At 43.4% G+C, this 21,001-nt stretch overlaps 1 protein-coding gene across 13 annotated transcripts in view; it reads right to left on the minus strand.

Annotated features, from left to right (window-relative positions):
- USP54 (ubiquitin specific peptidase 54) overlaps positions 1-21,001 on the minus strand; it is a 312,165-nt gene that overhangs the window by 124,884 nt on the left and 166,280 nt on the right. For all 13 annotated transcript variants that reach the window (XM_033941395.1, XM_033941394.1, XM_033941402.1 and 10 more), the window contains 3 exons: positions 18,371-18,453; positions 17,141-17,246; positions 2,950-3,096 (listed from right to left, as the gene is read on the minus strand). In XM_033941395.1, coding sequence (XP_033797286.1) covers positions 2,950-3,096; positions 17,141-17,246; positions 18,371-18,453 — 336 coding nt within the window. The remainder of the gene's footprint in view (positions 1-2,949; positions 3,097-17,140; positions 17,247-18,370; positions 18,454-21,001) is intronic.

Raw genomic sequence — 21,001 nt, forward strand, 5'->3', positions numbered from 1 at the left:
TCCAAACTTGTCCATAGTTTTCCCTTCCCTTCCAAGAGGAACGGTAGCAAAAACTCTGGAAGGATGGGATCTCTTTAAGGAGGACTCCACAAGCAGGGACTGGTGAGACAACTGCGAATTCTCAAATCCTTTGCAATGGAGAGTTCTATACCTGGAGTCCAATTTGCCTGGAACAGCAGGAATTACATAAGGAGTCTCCAGGCATCGTGTGAAAGTCTGAGACAAAAGCTTGTGAAGAGGAAGCTTAAGTGACTCTGCAGGAGATTGAGGAAGATGCATGACTTTGAGATACTCCTTAGAGTATTTAGAACCAGTATCTAATTGAAGTTCCATGTTAGCAGCCATCTGGCGAAGAAAAGAAGAGAAAGATAGCTGATCCGCCGACGCCTTGCCTCGAGAGGGACTCGATGACCTCGAAGCAGTCTGGGTCGAAGATGAAGCCTCAGCGGGGAAATAGTCTTCAAAAGAATAAGGAGACTTGGATGAGGCAATGGAAGCCGCCGAGTCTTCGAGGTCTGTAAGTGGAGACCTCGATTGAGGAGTCGGTGGTCTGGAAGAGCTGAAAGGTGTAGATCGAGGCTTAGTTGAAGAAGGATGCTCTTTAGAAGAAGAGCTATGCCTCGAGAAAAGCCTCGATCGACGACGAGAGTAGTTCTTAGAAGCCGGTCTCGAGGATCGAGGAGACTTCGCCCCGGAGATGGAAGCAGGGAATGGATAGGGCTAGAAGCTGTAGATCAAAGCTCAGGAGGCTTGATTGAGGAATTTCAAGGCACTCCCAAAGACTCTGCTCCCTGCATAGAGTGTGAAGGTTCAGCCCGAGGCATAGGAAAAGGCTCGAACTCGTGGGAGTCTGCAGAATGCCCAGGCTGGATTAGAATAGCCAGCATCGGTCCCATTTTAGTTAGGAACTGAACAAATTCCTGCTCTAATATGGTCTGGAAGGAAGCCGGCAAGGATGGATCCGCATCTGAAACCGGACCACCTGCTACAGTTATAGGTTCCAAAGCGGCAGTGGAAATGTGCTTCGACTTGGAAGTCTTAGAAAGCTTGAGGACCTCCGCTGGAACTTTCTGCTGAGCTATCTGACCTGAGGATATAGGGGAAGATACAGCAGTTGTACTCGAGGGAAGAGCCGTCGCTAACGAGGAAGGTCTGATGAGCTCGAGGTCGGAGTCATGGAGGCAAGAGGACCCTCAGTAGAAGGTGGAACCAAGGCCGCTTTCGAAGTCGAGGGTGTGACTGAAGAGTCCATCCCGAAAAGCTTCTCCACTAAAATCCGACGACGTTTAAGGGCTCGAGGTTGAAGAGTAGCACAGCGCTCGCACAACTTCGATTGATGGTCCAGCCCAAGGCACTTGAGGCACCAACGGTGTGGGTCCGTGATGGAAATCACACGCTGGCACTGGCTACACTTCTTGAAGCCCGTTCCTGGCAGGGACATAGGAGAAAAAATAGCCGCAGTGAAGTCGAACCTGCAGGCTGCGGCCGAGCGGCCTGACCCACCAGTCGAACATAAGAAAATAAAATAAGATTTTTTTTTTTAACTGAAAAGAAGAAAAGAAAGAAACACAGCGATTCGTGAAGAAAATAAACACAAACCGCTGTTAGAGAAGGCACGAAGTAACAAAGTTAAACGCAGAGAGTCAAAGACGAATTTCTCGGCTCCGCGGAAAACTGAGAACTGAGGAGACTCGCCCTGCGCTGGGTGGGAAGGCACTTGCACATGCACGGTGCGGCTGACTCAAAACTTCTGCTTGCGAGGCTATCCGCATCCGGACTCCGTGGATGACATCACCCATATGTAAGAATAGGCTGCCTGCTTGTCCTGGGATAATGTCAAAGTAGTCATAAATTAAGGAAACTGCCGAGGCCTATGATTACTTTAAAAGAACTACATAAGACTGGCTGAGACTAAGGAAAAATATTGACATTTTCAAAAATTATTGTTTTCTCCACAAAAAAACTTTTATGGGATGGTGACAAAAAGGAAGCTACCACTGCAGAAAAGTGATATGATGTGCTGCATAGCATTTGCAAAGAATTTTAAGATAGACTGCATTCAAGTGGAACTTTTAGGTCTCAAAGTCAAGCAATATACATGAAATAAAACAAAACAGAGCACATCATCTTATTTACACCCTCATTATAGTAAAGCATACTTGTGGCAAAGTTATTTTCTGGGTATGTCTTGCAGGAGCAGTGACAGGGAGGCTTTAGAAGATTGAGGAAAAAATGAACGGTGCAAAATACAGGCAGATATTGGAGGAAAACCTGTTCAGTTTTTTGCAAGACAATGGCCCTGAGCATAAAGCAAAAGCAACAATAGGTTTAAGCAAAAAGAAAGTGAATATCCTTAAGTGGATCAGTCAAAACGCACAACTCAATTCAACTAAGTCTAGAGCTTGGAAAAAACCTGCACCAGCCTGCTGTGTACTGTAAAGCTGCTGGACACTTACCCTAAATAACTAAGGGCTTATTAATATAAAAGGGTTTCCAACAAGTTCTGGGTCAAAAGGTTTAGAATACTTAAGCCATCAAAACCTTTTGGTTTCTTATTCTTAATAGCTATTCGAATACTGTATTCCTCTTTTCCCTTTACATTGAAAGTGTAGAGCAGGTTGTATAACTCAGTAAAACAAAACTTTTACTTTAGTACATTTTAGAAAGCAGAATGTAAACAATATATAAGACTGTAAATATTTTTACAGGACACAGTACAATAATATCTAATACCTATGCAACTATTCTATCTATTGATATTAGTGTGCCAGCTGCTATTATTTCAATAATCTTTCTTACCCAGATGCACAAATAAAATTTCCTGAACTACAGAACAGTCTTTTTCATGATTTCTAAGAGCTATTTGGATTGTTTCCTTTGGATATTTGTCAACTAGAGAACACACAAATTATTCACAGTTCAGTATAAAACTACAGTGTATATACTCACATCTCCCAACTTGAGGCAGGTGCCCAGGCTATGAATAACATCCTCAGCTAGATCAGAATGATCAGAATCCCAAACTAAGCCGATGGTGATAATCTGAGGGGCATTCATCAGCACACGACGAATACGGATCTTCTCTCCACAATTACTCTAAAATGTCAAACACATAAACAAATATTCAAATAAATCAAAAATTTTAACTCAAATACACCTAGTAAACTTTTTCATTTTGGCAATCTTAGAAAACGTTATATATAAAAAAAAAAGGAATCATTGGCCACATAGCTCCTGAAGAAGCGGACCAAGTGAAATGGAGAAGCTCCATAGGACGTATCGTGGTCTACAAGTCTCTACATTTAACCACCACCATTGAGCTTTTCAATCCCTACTGTGAACTGAAAAGTTTCTGGACAGCGGGCTCTTGGACTTCAATGGATGATCGTTTAGCACTTTGTAATATTTGCAACAATTATCCACTGTTGCTGGTTGGATGTTTATTCCGGTGCAGACTTTGAAGGTTTTTATGACCAGTGATAGCTCTGGTTTATAGACACAAAGCAAGAAGTATTTATATACATTAGGTCTGGAGCATTTGAGGTCTTTTCCTTCTACAACAAAGCTTGCTAAACATATACACAAGTCATCTATAAATAAAATATAAACAAGGGACAATTCTGTATGTGGGTGCCTCTATTTAGGCACCCCGATGCTATTAGGCACCTCCTGAACCTGGTATCAGCAAGGCTAAAATTTATGCAACTAAAGTTACAGCAGAGCTGGCATAAGTGCAGGTACATAAAAGCGACAAGAACATGTGTAATTTTTAGTATTCTGCAAGTTATACATGTAAGTAGGAGCTCTACTCTTATACACCCCCTTTACATTTATATTCTACGCTACTTAGATGCACCACTACAGAATAGTGCTTAGGCAGAAATTTATATTTACATGCATATCCATGTACATGTATGCATCAATGCTATATTCTATACATTTATATGCGAGAAACAAACAAATGCAAGCAACTCATGATAGAATCATCTTTAAAGAAAGATTAGGTTCTTACCACGAAATAATCTTCTTTCCTATTAATGGGATTAGAGATCCTGAACTAATGGGTAGTTACTCCGAAACCTCAAGACTCAAGTTTACTTGCAGAAGCTGCCAATCATCTTGCATTGCTCCACCTCTCCTCCCAGAGAGCTGTACTTTAGCTCCTCAGTTTGTCCCAAAGCAATGAAGGTAACTAACAAATAACACACAGAAAGGAGGGGCACTCCCCGCATAATAGTTGTAACTAGTGCTGCCCAATTCGTGATTCGAATCGATTTACTGATTCACTTTGGGTGAATCAATTCAAATAGATTCATTTTTACAAAAAACTGAACTCGTCAATTCAAGTCAGCCCTCTTGCTAGAGGGGCTTTCCCTCTGCCGCCAGAGTCCTTCTATCTAATGTAACTTCCGTTTTTGCGAAACCAAAAGTTACATCAGAAGCAAGGACTTCGGCAAAGGAAGCGCTAAAAAGTAGTAGTAAGTTTTTAAAAAATAATAATAATGAAAGGTCCTATCCTTAATGCACACTAGTGAGAGAAAGCACTGACTGTTCCCCTGCGTGCGTGATCCCAGACGCAGAAAGCGAACGTGACTCTCTCTCTCTCTGTTTCTGACCTGCAGCGCCAGTTTTCTCGTAGCCCAGGCCGACCGCATGGTTTTCAAACAGACGCAGCACTGATTCGGTGCCAGTAAAACAGAGGCCATCTAGGCTGCCAATGCTGCTTTTCAGTATGCTTCACTCTCGGCTCTCTTCCTGTTGGCTACAACATGCAGGAGCTGCTCCTCCCTCCAGCTCCCGTCAGGCCTAAGCAAAGGGCTTGGGGTTCTCGGGGTTGGGAGTCTTCAGTTGAACCATCCTCACCACCATCCAAGATTTTGATAAAGTAAAAAATCAAAACTGTAATTGGTCCGGCACCACCTCTTCGGCAACCTTTCTGTAAAAGTGCATAACTAGACATCATACTTTTAAATGTTATACGTACAGTAAATGCCCAAGCTCCCTGAGAGTAAAAGAATGTCTGTTGATTCTGAGTTATTTTTTGTGGTTTCAAGAATCTATTGTTTAGTTTTTGATTTTGCTGTTCTTTGTCGCCCTTGAGAAGCTTCTAGCCAACTGCCTTAGTCTTGCCTTAATGGTAAGCCAGTCCTGGGTTCTCTGAGTTGACAGGGCTTCCAAGATTCAGACAGATCAGTAGGGAAAGGGAGATGATGCACTGGCTGCTCACATCTGGAGGAAGCAGGAACAGATGAGGGTGGAAAAAGAGGTACAATCTAGTGAAGAAACAGCATGAGACCTATCAAGTTATCCTGTTCCAGGGTGGATCCTTCAGACCAATCAGGAATTTCTGGCAGCCTCATGCATATTATGCATGCATACTATGCCTGAGGCTGCCAGAAATCACAGATTGATCTGAAGGATCCACCCTGGAACTGGATAACTTGATAGGTCTCATGCTGTTTCTTCACTAGGGTGGAGGGGGGAAGATATAATGCATGCATACTATGCATGAGGCTGCCAGAAATTACAGATTGATCTGAAGGATCTACCCTGGAACTGGATAACTTGATAGGTCTCATGCTGTTACTTCACTAAGGTGGAAGGATGAAGATGGATGGTGGAGGGGGGATGGACTTGAGGGAGATTATGGAGAGGGGAGATGGACTTGGGGGAGATCATGGAGAGGGGCGATGGATTTGGGGGAGATCATGGAATGGAGAGATGGGGGAGGGAGAGGGGAGATTGGGGAGGGATGAAAGAAATAATGGATTTAAAAACAGGAGAGGGAGAAAGATGGTGGACAATGGGATTTAGGGAGGGAAGGAACAGAAATGGAGAGAAGTTGGACACAAGGGATGGTGTAGAGGGGGGGATAGAGATACTGGATAGGAGGGTAGTTGGGAAGAGAATGAGAGAAATGGTGAACCCTAGGGTGGTGAGGAAGGAGAGAGATATGCAGGAAGAAAGGGTACTTAAGAAAAGGAGATGGTGGATCTGGGGATGGTGGGGTCCATCTCTGCAGCTGCGGGGATGGAGACAAAAAAAGGAAAGATGCCAAACCTCCGGGGGAGGGAAGGAAAATGGAAGGGGAGGTCAGAGATGGAAGATGGATGGTTAGCACGGAGAAAGAAGGAGACCCTGGCAAGTGCATTATCAGAAGACAACCAGAGCGTGAGACCAACATGATTTGAATAATGACCAGACAACAAAAGATAGAAAAAATAATTTTATTTTCTGTTTTGAGATTACAGTATGTCAGATTTGAAATGTGTATCCTGCCAGAGCTGGTGTTAGACCCCGAACGTGAGCTAGGATTTAACAGAGAGTGGAAAAGTCTTTTTTGTTTATTTTGTTTACACCACAGCATCTGTGTGGGTAGGAGAGGGCAAAGGGGGTGAAGAGGCTATAAATCAACCAGGATGTTTGAAAAAAAACTACCCAATTGGGCAGGAAAATCGAATTGAAATATTTTTTCCTGAACCGGGCAGCACTAGTTGTAATTCTGTTCTGCTCTGTAAGAACATGCATAAACCACATGATATAAACATTTAAATGCAAAGCAACCTGCACTAATTATGTTCTATCCCAAACCCACTATCTCCCTCTCTTCTCAATTATGTAACTTTTCCCTCCCTTCCCCCCCACCTTCACCTTCAAGTTTGTCCAGTTATTGTCATCTATGTTCACCTCTTTTATTTAAATGTCTATCATTGTATATTTTTGTTTCTCCTATTTTTTAAATTTTATTGTTAACCGGCCAGACATTTGTTTGATGGTCGGTATATTAAAAACTAATAAACTTGGAAACTTAAGGAATTTCATACCAACTCTAGATAATCTCTTAAGACTTTGAAGCTTCAGCATTCTGTGACCCTACTTGTAAGAAAAATTCAAACTTAATACACACTTGTTTATTACAGTACTCGTCAAAAACAGGAGGCAGGTGACAGTAAAGTCTGAGAATCTCGGTGAGGATGAGATCCAGAAGGCCTTGAGCATGCGCAGATGCTCAAGGCTCAGCAGCAGACTGGCAGCAGGCACTTTTATCACCGGCGGTGCAGGGGTAAGAACAGGGCCAGTCGGGGAGGGGGGGAAAAGGCGATAGCAGCGCCAGTGGCCTCGGGTGGAGCATGGGAGTCGGGGTGCGTCTGGCAGGAGTGAGCCAGCACTTGAGAGTCCCAGCAGAGGGGGTAGTGGCATCCGGGTGGATGGGGGGTCAGCGTCCTGGAGCGGCAGAGCCAACAGTGTCCAGTCAGGCTCTGTTGCGGCGGCAGCGGTGGCGGCGTTTGCTTTGCCAGCACCACCCGGCAGTGAGAGGCAACCAACAGCAGCAGAGGAGGAGAATTGGAGGAGCCGCATGGATGGGTCTGTGGCAGAGGCAGTGGTGGAGGCGTCCCTAATGGTAATTAAGTTTTTGGGGATGTGGAACAAATTGTTCAAGTTTCCATTATCTTCTATGGGGAAAGTTGCTTTGATATACGAGTGTTTTGGTTTAAGAGCATGCTTCTGGAACGAATTATGCTCTTAAACCAAGGTACCACTGTAATAATAAAGTATCTCAAAATATATATAGAAATACCCAAAGAAACGACAGTCGACTCCGCTTAAGTGCAAGGCCTCCGGACCGGACATGGGGCATCGAACAGCTGCAAAAGAAAAACTGCAGCAGCAGAGCAATTCAGTAAGCATGAGGCTGTCAGAGGTTCAGTCCACCATCTTGTCCCACCCTTAGACCAGGTTTAAGCTGGTATAAATCTTCGCACCTAATGCCAAACACTATTTTATAAACAGCGTCCAACTGCTAAGTGCCGTTTATAGAACAGCTCTTAGCACTAATTTATATCAGCACTAATATTTCAATGCTATATACAAAATTTAGCTATAAACACTTTTTCAGAGAAGTTTTAAACAATGAAAGTGAAGACTCTGTTTGCAATGGCAGACGGATGCATTCCATAAAGTTGGCCCAACATCGCTTAACAAAGTTCTGTAGTCATGAAAGATGTTGGAAAGATGAAACAGTTAATAGATATGTTGACCTGAATGTAGAGTTTGTATAGGGGTGTATGATAACAGGTATAAAGACAAAAAATTGAGGAGGGCCTGTACTAACTGCAGCCGACTGATCTCTCTCTGACAGATGCCTCTAAAGAGTGTGTTTCAGTACTCCAGGCATGTGATTACACGGGCATGAATAATGATAGGAAGGGCCTTCTGATCAAAGACTAGGGAACACTTGAGCCCCGCCGAAACCAGCGGCCACATCGGCGGGGCTCAAGAGCATTGCTCCGCCCATCCCCCGAGCCAGCAGAGGAAACTTTTCAAATTGCTAAGTATAATCGTGAATCCATTCAACTGTAAAGTTTAATTGCTAGCTCTCAAAAAAAAATATATATATATATATATAAAAGGCAAAAGCAGTCAAAAAATTGTGTTAAATACTTGTTGAATCTTATAATTTGTTAAATGTTTGCTATTTTTTAATATTTGATAACTGTTACCGATTCTTAAATGTTTTGTTAATTGCCTATTGAATCTAACAGTCTATGCTAATTTGAGTACCGAATTGATAGCCGGATTTCTTCATTTCCCTTTCACTAGATCTACTTCAGAATAACTCCAATTTAGAAACGCTCTACTAGATTTGTTCCAATATCGTTTGTGCTGATACCTAGTGCATTTATTACCTAGCCGCTCCTCTATCCTTACCTACTCTCACACGCCTCAAACAGGCCAGTCTAGCCCTTAGATCCCCCAACTCTCATCATGAAGCCACCTTCATGGCTCCTTCTTCTCCTACTCTGCTCTTCTCTCAAACTCACCCCCTGCCTGACACCCCCTTCCCTCAACCTCCTCAACCCCGCAAATGTCCAAAGTACTTGCCCTGGCCTCAGAATTCCCACGCTGATACACCACACACACCACCCATCCTATAAAAACTCCCGTAAAGTCAACCACACCTTTCTAAAACCTGTCCCCGCCTCCACTCTCCCAGACCTTACTTCTGACTCTCTCACCCCAGTCCCGACACTTTATTGCAATGCCAAATCCGCTTGTAATAAGATTCAAATCTTAAAGGACCTACTCGAGGACTCAGACTCCGGATTCCTATTCATCACAGAATCTTGAATCACAAAAGATGACCAATTTACTCAAAACGAACTTTGCTCCCACAGCTATCAAGGCCTCTTCTCTCCCAGACCTAACCGAAAAGGAGGTGGCCTGGCTCTCCTTTTCAAATCATTCTTCGATGTCCAGCTCCCAAAAGGGCAGTTTTGAAAAGGGCAGCCTCTCCTCATTAGAATACATATTAGCCTCAGTTAACGATGAACTCCACCCTCATCCACTGGGTATCCTGCTTCTATACCGCCCACCTATCCCTTGGAACAATTCCTCTGAACTCGTCTTTGAAACCATAACAAATGCCTTCCTCAAATTTCAAAGATTATTGATCATCGGAGACATCAATCTCCACCTTGACGATGTCACCAGCAAGGATGCAATTGAATTTAATAGCTTCCTCTCCTCTTTAGGCTTTCCCCCCACCACACTCTCCCCAACCCACGAAAAAGGCCACACACTAGACCTCATCAATTTTCTAGATCTCACTACCCACAAAACCTCAACCGACGACATTCGCTGGGAAATCGTCCCCTGGTCCGACCACTTCCTAGGGGCTTTCTGTCTCCCAATCTTCATTTCACATTTTGGGCCCCCATCCCGCACCTCAAATTCTATTACCTTCTGAAAAAAAATCTCGAGCAATCTGTTCTGGACCAATTTTCTTGACCAATTTTCCCCCATCCCTAAACCAGCAGAACCAGAAACTAACTGGCAAAACTGGGTCGCCCTCTCCGAGTCCACCTTCCATTCCCTCGCCCCTCTCTCCACTAAAACCATCCCTTGGTACCTCCCATAACACAGAGAACTGAAACAGAAATGCCGAGCTCTGGAACGAAAATGGAAAAAATCTAAATCCCCTACAGACAGACACTCCTGGAGGGTCAATATTAAATTCTACAATACTGTTCTAAAAAAAGCAAAGAAAAACTTCTACGGTGACAAAATCTCCAAATCCAACAACCAGAGTAGCACATTATTTAACATCTGGCGTTCCTTAACCTCCAAAAATGACTCCATCCTCCCCTCCTCCCCCTCAGCCAATTCTCTAGCAAAGTTCTTCAGCGATAAGGTCTCCACCTTGAGGCGCTCCTTCCCACCTGCAATCTCCCACAAATCTTTGATTCCAATCGACCCCAACCCTATCCCAATAGACTCCTACCCCATCCCAGCCGACAGATCCTGGTCTTCCTTCGAACTAGTTTCTGAATCCCTGGTCCATAATCTCTGCCTCAAATTGAAATCCTGCAACTGTACCTTGGATCCATTCCCCGCCTACCTTTACGAGAACACTCCCCCTCAGGCCATCTCATCTCTTACCATTCTCATAAATTCCGCCCTCCATTCGGGTCTATTCTCCCCAGAAATGGTCCATATCTCCTTAACCCCACTACTGAAAAAACATGATCTAGACCCCTCCACACCATTCAGCTACCATCCAATAGCAAACATTCCTCTCCTTACCAAGATGCTAGAATCCATCATATCCACTCAACTATCTTCCTACCTTGAAAAATTCATCATTCTTCTACCCTACCAATACGGCTTCCTTCCCAACTTCAGCACCAAATCCCTTCTGACCTCCTTAATCTCAAAAGTTCAACATCTCCATTCTCGCAACAAGTTCGCCGTCCTTCTTCAATTCGACCTCTCTGCAGCTTTTGATGTCGTCCATCATGATATCCTAATTTACCAACTCACCGAGATAGGTATTAACTCCACAGTCCTTGACTGGTTCTCGAAGTTCTTTCGCTCCTGCTCCTACACAGTCAACATGAAGGGCACTTCTTCCTCCCCCTGGAACCCGATATGTGGAGTCCCACAAGGCTCACCTCTCTCTCCTATCCTCTTCAACATTTACATGTCCTCCCTTAAACTCTTCCATCTCTCCCCACTTGAAACACTGTACACTTACGCAGATGACATCTTTGTTCTCCTCGAGACCAACCGGAACATCACTAACCTCTCTGCGAACATATCCTCATGTATATCGAACCTTCAATCCTGGGCCCACACTGTGCAGATGAAACTGAACGAATCCAAAACAAAACTTCTCTGGCTCGGCCCAAAACTGGACCAACTGCCCACCTCCATCCCACTGTCCTCTGGCCCCACCCTGCATCTTGAATACTCAAGTAAAATTCTGGGAGTCATCATTGACTCTACACTTTCCTTCAACGATCACCTCAACTCCCTAATAAAAAAATGTTTCTTCAGCCTTCACATGCTAAGGAAAGTGAGAACCTGTTTCCATCAAAAACACTTTGCCGTCCTTGTCCAATCCACCATCCTTTCCAGACTGGACTATTGCAACTCTATCTACCTAAGCCTAACAAAGAAAAACCTTCAAAGACTCCAGTGGATTAAAAATGCCGCTGCTAAGCTTATCTTCGCAAAAAGCAAATTCGACCACGTCTTACCACTTTTGTCCAAGTTCCACTGGCTCCCGATAATCTCCAGAGTCCACTTCAAATGTGCCTGCCTTACTTTCAAGATCCTACATGGCATTCTCCCCCCTTTTATTCCTCTTTCTTGGAATTCCTCTTTCTTAGAATTCCTCTATCCCAATTCCACCAGATCTACCCAAAAAACTGAAACTTTCCTTTCCCTCTCGAAAAGGCGTTTCCCTTGTAGGAAAACTAGGTTCCTCCCTCCCTTTCAGAATCACTGAGCTCTGGAACAATCTTATCTCCTCTCTTAGGAATCTGAGCTCCCTCCAAATCTTCCATAAACATCTGAAAACCTGGTTATTTTCAAAAATGTAACTCTTCCTCTCTCTGGTTACTCTGTCCTAAATTTTGTCATTTTGTCTTTTCCTTTCACTGGAGTTCCTTTCTACCCTAACCCTTGTTAACCGTGTCGAGCTTTGCGAATGTAGAGATGATGCGGTATACAAACCCAAGGTTTAGTTTAGTTTCAAAGTAATACTTTTAAAACTAATAGGAGGAAATTTTTTTTCACTCAGAGAATAGTTAAGCTCTAGAATACATTGTGGCAAGAGCGGATAGTGTAGCTGGTTTTAAGAAAGGTTTGGACAATTTCACGGAGGAAAAGTCCATATTCTGTTATTGAGAAAGACATGGGGGAATATCACTGCTTGCCCTGGATTGGTGGCATGAAATGTTGCTACTATTTTTGCCAGGTAATTACAACTTGGATTAGTCTCCGTGAAGACAGGATACTGGGCTAGATGGACCACCGGTCTGATCCAATAAGGCTATTTTTACAGATGCTAGACAAACCTTATCAAGATTGTCCAAAAATATAGTGATATTCTAAAATTGATATGCATAACTGTGCACCCTGCCAACACTCTACCCAGAGTCCAACCATGTATATGACCATCTACAAAATATGGGGGGGTCCTTTTACTAAAGATTAGGGTTACCATATTTGTAAAGACATAAAAGAGAACACATGACCCCTCCCCCATACTTCACCCATTTCCTTTGTCCCCTTCCTCTGTACCCTTTTAGTGCTTCTCTCTCTCACCCCTTCTTCCAACCCTCCTACTTCATGAGTTTTTCTCTCTCCTTCCAAACCCCCTCTTCTATGGGTGCTTTTCTTTCTTTCTCATTCTCTCTCTCCTTCCAACCCCCCCCACACACACACACACACAGATGCCTCCCTTCCTCCTTCCAACCTCCTCTTCTGCTGTTTCTGTCTCTTCCCTCACATCCAGGACTACCCTACTCCATGTTCTTTTCTCTAGCACTTTCTCCTTTCCATAAGCCATCCCTCCTCCCTCCCTCCAAGCTGTTTTCCAGCTCCTCTCTATGATGTTTCTCCCTCCCAATCTCCCTTCACCCATGCTGTTTTTCCAGCCCTTCCTCCCTCCATCCTGCCTATGGAACACCCATGCTTTCTCTCCCTCCCTTCATCCATACTATTTTTTCAGCCCTACGCTCCATGCTTTTTCTTCAACCCCCTCCCTCTCCCTTCATCCATGCTGTTTTTCCAGCCTCACTTCCATCCTTCATGCCGTTTTTCCCCTCCTCTGACACTGCTTCCCCTCATGGACTCTAGCTCCCGACTCACCTCTTCCTTGGGTCTGGCCACTGTAATTGAATCTTCAAGCAGCTGGCAGCGACAACGAAGTAAGCCTGCTACCGCCGGCCTGCCCTGGAACTCACCTCTCTGCAGCAACTTCTTGTAATCGTGTAGGCGGGTCCTTCAGAGAGGCAGCTTCCAGGGCAGGTCGGCGGCAGCAGACTCACCTTGTTGTTGCTGTCTGCTGCCCAAAGACTCAGTTACAGTGGCCGGGCAAGAGGTAGGTGGGGGAGTCGGGAGAGCCGGCTAAATCCAGACAGACATTCCCATTTGAGGAAAACTGTCCAGGTACCCAGACAGTCCTTGAAAATGAGGATTTGTCTGGGTTTTCCTGGACATCTGAGAACCCTATTCAGTGGCATAGTGAGGGTGAGAGGTGCCAGCACCCTCCCCTGCCCCCGTCCCCTTTCCGTATGCCCCTTTCACCATACCTCTAATTTTCCTAGTGTGAGAAGCATCACGAACTTGCTGCCCGTGTCAGCGCTCCCTCTGAAATCACTTCCTAGTTGCGGAACCCGGAAGTGACATCAGAGGGAAATCCGACTCTGGAGGCGAGTCGCAGGTTGGAGATGCTGCTCGTGCCCCAAAGAGCTAGAGGTATGGGGGAGGGAGAGATTGAAGGCACGTGTGGGCAGGGGGATGAGTGGGAAGGAACATGGGGCGAAGAGGAGGACATATGCCGGTGCCCCCACCAAGATAGCGCCCGGGGTGCTCTGCCCCTCCCCCCACCCTTACTACGCCACTGACCCTACTACAGATTAGGTAAATATAAAGGGTATGGAACTTGATATAGTGCTTTTTCTGTGTGGTTTACATGATCAAAGCAGTTTACATATTGTGAGGAGGGGGATTCCTCTGTTCACTGAATATTTCTGAGGTTTCAAGTTGCAGGGAGCTACTATTGCCTCTGATGTCACAGCAACAGAGAAAACTGTTATGCACACTGTGTGGACTCTTCCTGCTGCCAAGAGATACAATTGCCTCTTTTGAAAGATTTAGAGTTTTTTTCAGCCTGAGAACAGTGTAGAGGAAAACCAAACTACAGTTGGAGTGAGCAGTTTTAAGTATGAAGAAACTGTCCCAGAACCCTGAATATACATGGTATAGGGGGAATTTCTATTTGTCCTATTTAACCTCTTTTTACCTGATAGTGTTCTTCTGGTCTGCTTCCTATACACATAACCAGCCATAAGGTACCATAGGAAGCCAGAGGTTACAATATTTTAGACAGGTACTTATTTGGATCTGGGTCAATGAAGTGTTAAGTTACTTGTCCAGAGTCACAAAGGGCGACATTGGGAATCAAACTCACAACCTCAGAGTGCTGAGACAGCTTGGCCACTCCTCCACTCCCAGTGCATGTGGTCTGCTAAAGGATCAATTTTATTCCTATGGGCCCAGCTGCAGATACATACACTAATCTTTAGTAAAAGACCCCCTATGTGCCATACATTTAGGTGCCATTTATAGAATAGCATGTAGCCAGATTATCATAATTTATGTTGAATCAATTTTTATTTTCGAGAAGAAATCCAACCAACAAATTACCAACAATAGCAGAAGAATAGCAATAGCAGAAGAAAACCAATTACAGATCAAACAGACCCAACATTTCAGTCCCTAACCCCTGCCCCCACCTCCACCCCTCCAGATCCAGAAACAAAAGATGAACCACAATGCAGTAGGCTTGGACTCTGATAGCCCACTGCCGATGAGTGAAACCCTATCCCTGGCGCCTCCTTTCCCCCCCCCCCAAGAAGACAGACTGAGAAAGACAAACCAACGGAAGTGCAAAAAAGAAGAGAAAAAAGGAAGGAAGAGAGAGAGGAAAAAATTACTCTTTTAAGACTGAATACTGATTTTATTAATAATCATCACCAAAACGCTGATTTTTTAAAGTATTTCCTAAATCTGTTTTAAATTGAACTTTTCTCAAAATCTAAGTCTTATTGCTAATTTAAGCAAATAAATAACAAGGCACCCTACATATTTATTTATTTGACTCCAATATAATATATAACCTGCTGACCTTTTAGGGTTATCCCTGATTTGAAAAAAAAAATACTTATCAACCTCACTGTTCCTAATGGGAGCAATTTTCAAATGCCTGCAAGGTATTTTTACCCATGGTTTTTGCACTAATTATTAAAGAGAGTATGTATGAGCTTTAGCATTATTCTTTATAACTATCTTATTTCAATTTAGATGGATATATACCTTTTTATGCACTATCACTAAAGCAGATATCACACAGCCTGCTAGAAAATATGCTAAATGACTTTTTGTAAATGACCACGTGGGAAGAAGACTAGAAGGGAAAGTGTTCACATGAAAATCTGAATTGGAGATAGGCTGGCTGGAATAGACATGATAATAAAGGATTTAAAAATATACATGGAATTGTGCTTTCATTTAAAAATTCAGAAATCCAAAAGATGAAATGTTATTTTGAAAGGTGAAGTAATCTATGAGGACTTGTATCCTGCTGTCCACAGGGAACACCTTTAGCAGGTGTTCTTTGTAGGCTGCAGGATACAAGTCCTCACAGTATGGATAGCATCAATGATGTAGCCCTTTTGGGAAAGCTGCTTTAGCTTAATTACACTAGCAACTTTTGAATTGCTTCACACACATGTGAGCTATTTCCCACTGTCACACAAGTTTATCTCAGTATTCTATTCAGCTTGACCAAAATGCAACTCTTTAGTGAGGTAGGAAGGTAGTGAGAATTTGTATCCTGTAGACCAGAGGTCTCAAACACGCGGCCCACGGGCCGCATGTGGCTCTCCAGGTTTTATTTGCGGCCCGCAGTCTGCAGGTGATCATTGTCTTCCTTTTGGAGCAGCAGCCGGCTCGTTCGTTCAAAGCCGCAGGTTGGCGGCTCCTTGCACTATCCACTCCTGTATCGGAGTGGCCGGGCCGGGCCGACCAACTCTCGCCGCCCGACATCAATTCGGACGTCGAGAGGACGTTCTGGCTAGCCAATCGCTGCCTGGCTGCCCGGAATGTCCTTTCCGACGTTAGAATTGATGTCTGGCGGCAAGAGTTGGTTGGCCCGGTGCAGAAGAGAAGCAGGGAGATCCCTGCCTGTTCCCGATAGCGGCAGCGGCAGCAGCCTATTCCGCGGCGGCGGTGGCATGGGGGAGGGCAGGAAGGAAGGAAGAAAGAAAGAAAGAAGGTGGGGTGGGGACAGGGAGCCAGACAAAAAAGCAAAAAATGGGGCACAGAGGAAGGAAGAAAGAAGGAGGGGGGACAGGGAACCAGAAACAAAGCAAAAATGGGGCACGGAATCAGAGAAAGACAGACAGAGAAAGAAAGAAAAAGTTGGGGGAGGGAATGAGGTCTGGAGGAGAGGAAGCATACAGGAGGCTGAAAGAAGGGAAGAAGTATTGGATGCACAGTCAGAAGAATAAAGTGCAACCAGAGACTGATGAAATTACCAAACAAAGGTAGGAAAATGATTTTATTTTCAATTTAGAGATTGAAATGTGCCAGTTTTGAGAAAGAAAAGATATTGAACTTTAAATGTGAGTGCTGCAGAAAAAATAGAGTACTTGGAGGGCCGCAGAAAAAATAGTTAATGTCTTATTAAAGAAATGACAATTTTGCATGAGGTAAAACTCTTTATAGTTTATATATCTTTCCTTTTTGTTAAAGGAAAGTTTTATAAACTATAAAGAGTTTTACCTCATGCAAAATTGTTATTTCTTTAATAAGACATTAACTATTTTTTCTGCGGCCCTCCAAGTACCTACAAATCCAAAATGTGGCCCCGCAGAGGGTTTGAGTTTGAGACCACTGCTGTAGACCAAGGAGGACTCCTGATACAGGTAAATTTATCAGTTATCAAAATGTTTTATACCACCTAGCTAAATATGATCATGACAGTAACTTGGCTTTCTCAATGGATAAACAGGATAGCACTTTACTCTCTCTTTAATTATGAGGCTGTATGTATTAATATACTCACTGGACAGTTCCGAAGGTCTCCCATGGTACTAGCTTTCTGTAGTAGTTCCCCAAACATATCAGGAGTGGGTTTCTCTCGCCTCTCTAGCATACAAATTGCCTGATTGCTGTAAGTATTGTTTGTTTTTTGGAAATTGAAGGGAAGCATTTAAAAAAAGGGAAAAATGTTAGAGAAACACATAGCTGAAATATTTAGCTTTATCACAGCTCTTTGTAGATTGCTATGATCCATATTTAAGATAAGAAATATAGACTTGAAAACTGAGTACATTGTTCTAACTCCCAGACGAAAATATCTTCTTTGAAAACACACACTTCCATATGCCCTACTTGGGCACTTGGCTGGATGCCCTCTAAATTTAACAAACAAAATTCTTATTTGTACTTTTCAACAAATTTAGTTGCAAAAAAATGTTCTATTTATCTCTTATTATCACCAGAAATATTACATGCTGTAAAAGATATTTAAAGAATGATGATGGGTGATAATGTATGCAAAAGGGAGCAAAAATGTTTGGCATTTGTAATGGAAGTTATCAGGTATCTCAGTTTCAGTTCTCTTACTTATCCTAATCAGAGGTTAAGGGAATATAAAATACATGCTAGAAAATGAGGAGGTGGCTTTACTTCCTTTTTGTTCTTTTCATCAGCTAAAACAAAGCCCTTGTGCTGTAATTCTCTGATATGAAAATCTAAAATTAACTCAGACTGTAGCTAAAGGATTGCATCAAAGAAGTGTGGAATCCCTGGAGAACCAGTCTCAATTACTGTCTCCATTACTTACCACGTCTGTTCAAATTTAGATTAGTCAGACTTAAGTTCTTTGAGAAAGAAATATTATAACTTAACTGGCATCATAAACAGTGACAGCCCTCTATAAAACAGGCCAACAGCATAAACTGTTGGAACCTATGGTTTTAAATACATTTTAATCCTGACAAGACGGAGAACTAATAGATCTACAACTATACTAGAAAGGAGTGTCAATGCAAAATTAATATATGCATTAGTAAAGACATTACTGTGTTAGACCCTCTTTTATGAAGTAACGTTAGGCTTTTCTTGGTTTTTTTTTATAACCAGCCACAGTGGTATTAGCTCTGAAGCTCATGGGAATACTATGAGTGTCAGAGCTAACACCAACAAGGCCAGCGATAAAAAAGCCTAATGCAGCTTCATAAAAGAGGGCCTTAATAACTAGGTATTTCTCATCAATCAAGCCAAAGCTTACCAGAGTGCAGTGGTGGAGATATAATGCACCATCTGGATGAAAGGTAGTGGGTCAGATGTAGCACCACAACTGGTACAGACACACTAAGCCAGAAAAGAAAAAAATGTTAAATTCAAACTCTACAGCAGCTCTACCAAAATTGGTGCTCCTACCTCCTATTTCACTGTCACACTTAAATACTCCATAGCATAAAATTAGTCAAAACAAGACACTTCTGGTGTCTTTTGTTTCACAACCTGATACTGGTCAAATAAGTAGAAAAATAGAATCCTTGGAAAGAGAAGAACCACATGCTGAAATTTTGCAAAAGTCATGCTGAAGAAATCAATCAGAAAGATCCTTCAAGTTTCATATCTTAAAATGAAACCCTATATAGGTAATTCCAAGAAACTCTCAAATCACTCTCTTTAACAGAGTTCCACATCAGTCCTCAAAATTTCAGTGATTTCCCTACATGTACACTAGATCAGTGGCATATCTATGGGTGGGCCCAGGTGGACAGGGGCCCACCCAGTAGCAGCACACAGGATCAGTGAAGCTGGCAAGGATCCCGAAGCCCTACTAGCTGTTGTGGCAGGGAGCCCGTGCAGGGTGATAGAGATCCTGGGCCAAGCACCCGGCATGTCCCTAGTCCCTCCACAAACCCTGCAGTACAGAAAACTACACATCCCAAGAGCCTCTAGTTTTCTAGGTTAGAAGGGGATGGTGCCTTTAAGTTTTCCCTGTGTCTATTCTCAAGCCTGGAGTGGTGCAGCTGGGGAAGTTAAACAGACTTGTGCTGCACCTTTTAATCCTGTCCCTTTAAGAAGAGACAGAAAATTACCTTGGCTTCAAGTCAGGAAGCCTCTGCTACAGGAGGGGCCTTAGGCGCTTGGGCCAATCAGGCCCTAGGATCCTGTGATTTGGGCAGGGGAGGGGCGAGCCCGCCTCATTTGGACAGAGATACCCGTCCAGCCAACTTGGCGGTAAGCTTGAGGGGGTTCCGGGGTGGGGGGTTCGTTTGGGGGGGGGGGTCCGGCAGGAGGGGTTGGGCACCCTCCTGCCATCAATCTTCGGGGAGGCCGTTGGGGGGTCTGGAGAGGGTGGTTAGGGCATTTTGTTTGGGGGGTCGTTGGGGGGGGGGTCCGGCACGAGGGTTGGGTACCCTCCTGCCGGCGATCTTTGGGGGGGTGGGTTCTTTCGGCAGGAGGGGTTGGGCCCTCATGCCGTGAACGTCAGGGGGGTTTGGGAGACTGGCGGCCGTAGTTGTGGCCGCTATACCTATCGCAGCAGGGAAATTTCTTGCCCCGATAAAGTATAGCGGCCGCGTCTAAACTCTAAACAAAAATCCGATTCTGTAACCGGCATCTGCAACATGGATGTCGGTTATAGAATCGGGTTTACTTTGGCAGGTGTCCTATATAGAATCCGGGCCACAGTGTCCCACAAGGCTCTATTCTTTCTCCACTTCTTTTTAACATCTTTCTGGCCCACTTATTGACCCTAGCTCAGTCCATTGGATTTACCATTTTCACCTACACTGACAATATCCAGTTATTGCACCCCATTAACGCATTGAATAATACTGAAATAATGGATATAAACACCAAATTGGACAAAAACAGCTCCTGGCTTGCGGACAATAAACTTTGACTGAATATATCAAAATCCAGAGCCATACTATTCTCAACCAACATCAAAGAAAATTTAAATGATCCAGTCTGTATCGAGTCCCATCCAATACAAATTGAATCTAAAATTAAAATTCTAGGAATCATCCTAGACCATAATTACCACCACTAAATCAGCACTTTAACACAAAAATGTTTCTACAAACTCCGACTAATTCGTTCAATAACCTCCATTCTCCAGCCCTCTTCTATTCAAATTCTGATCCATTCACTGATCATTTCACAGATCGATTACTGCAACTCACTCTATCGTGGCATCACTCAAAAAGAAACCCGGAGAATAAAACTGATTCAAAAATACTGCCATTAAACTCTTATATAAGGCAAGTAAATACAATCAAGTTACACCTCTATTCCGTGAAGCTCACTGGCTACCAGTAACATACCGAACAACATATAAGATACTCTTACTCAACTTCAAAATCAAACTCACTCATTGTCCATCCTTTTTGGATAAATATCTTATCCCTTATTCCAGTCCACGAGCCTTAAGATCCACAAATCAAAACTTGCTGACTATTCCCCCAATCAAGGAGCTCTTCTACACTCGCAATATGATCTTCTCTGCTACAGCACCCACACTTTGGAATTCTCTCCCATCTGACATCCGACTAGAAGTATGTCTTGACAAATTTAAGAGCAAACTCAAAACATTCTTATTCCAAGATGCATTTCTAACATGAGACAAGAACTCTTCTCCCACCCCTCCTCTGATCAAGGAAGAAATTGAACCACTTTTAAGAAATGACCCCCTCCTTTTGTTTCCTTTCCTCCCTTTTTACCTTCCTTTTAATTATTTTTTTTACTTCGATGTATTTTATTCTCCCACCCTAACCCCTCTACCTTATGTATGAAACCAATCTAAGTCCTGTCCAGTAAATAGTTAGTTAATGACCTTATTTTTTTCTTAGAACTATATTTTAATTTTAATATTGTAATTTTACTCTGTAAACCTATCACA

This window comes from Geotrypetes seraphini, chromosome 4, assembly GCF_902459505.1.
Source record: "Geotrypetes seraphini chromosome 4, aGeoSer1.1, whole genome shotgun sequence".
In the NCBI taxonomy this organism is placed as follows: domain Eukaryota; kingdom Metazoa; phylum Chordata; class Amphibia; order Gymnophiona; family Dermophiidae; genus Geotrypetes; species Geotrypetes seraphini.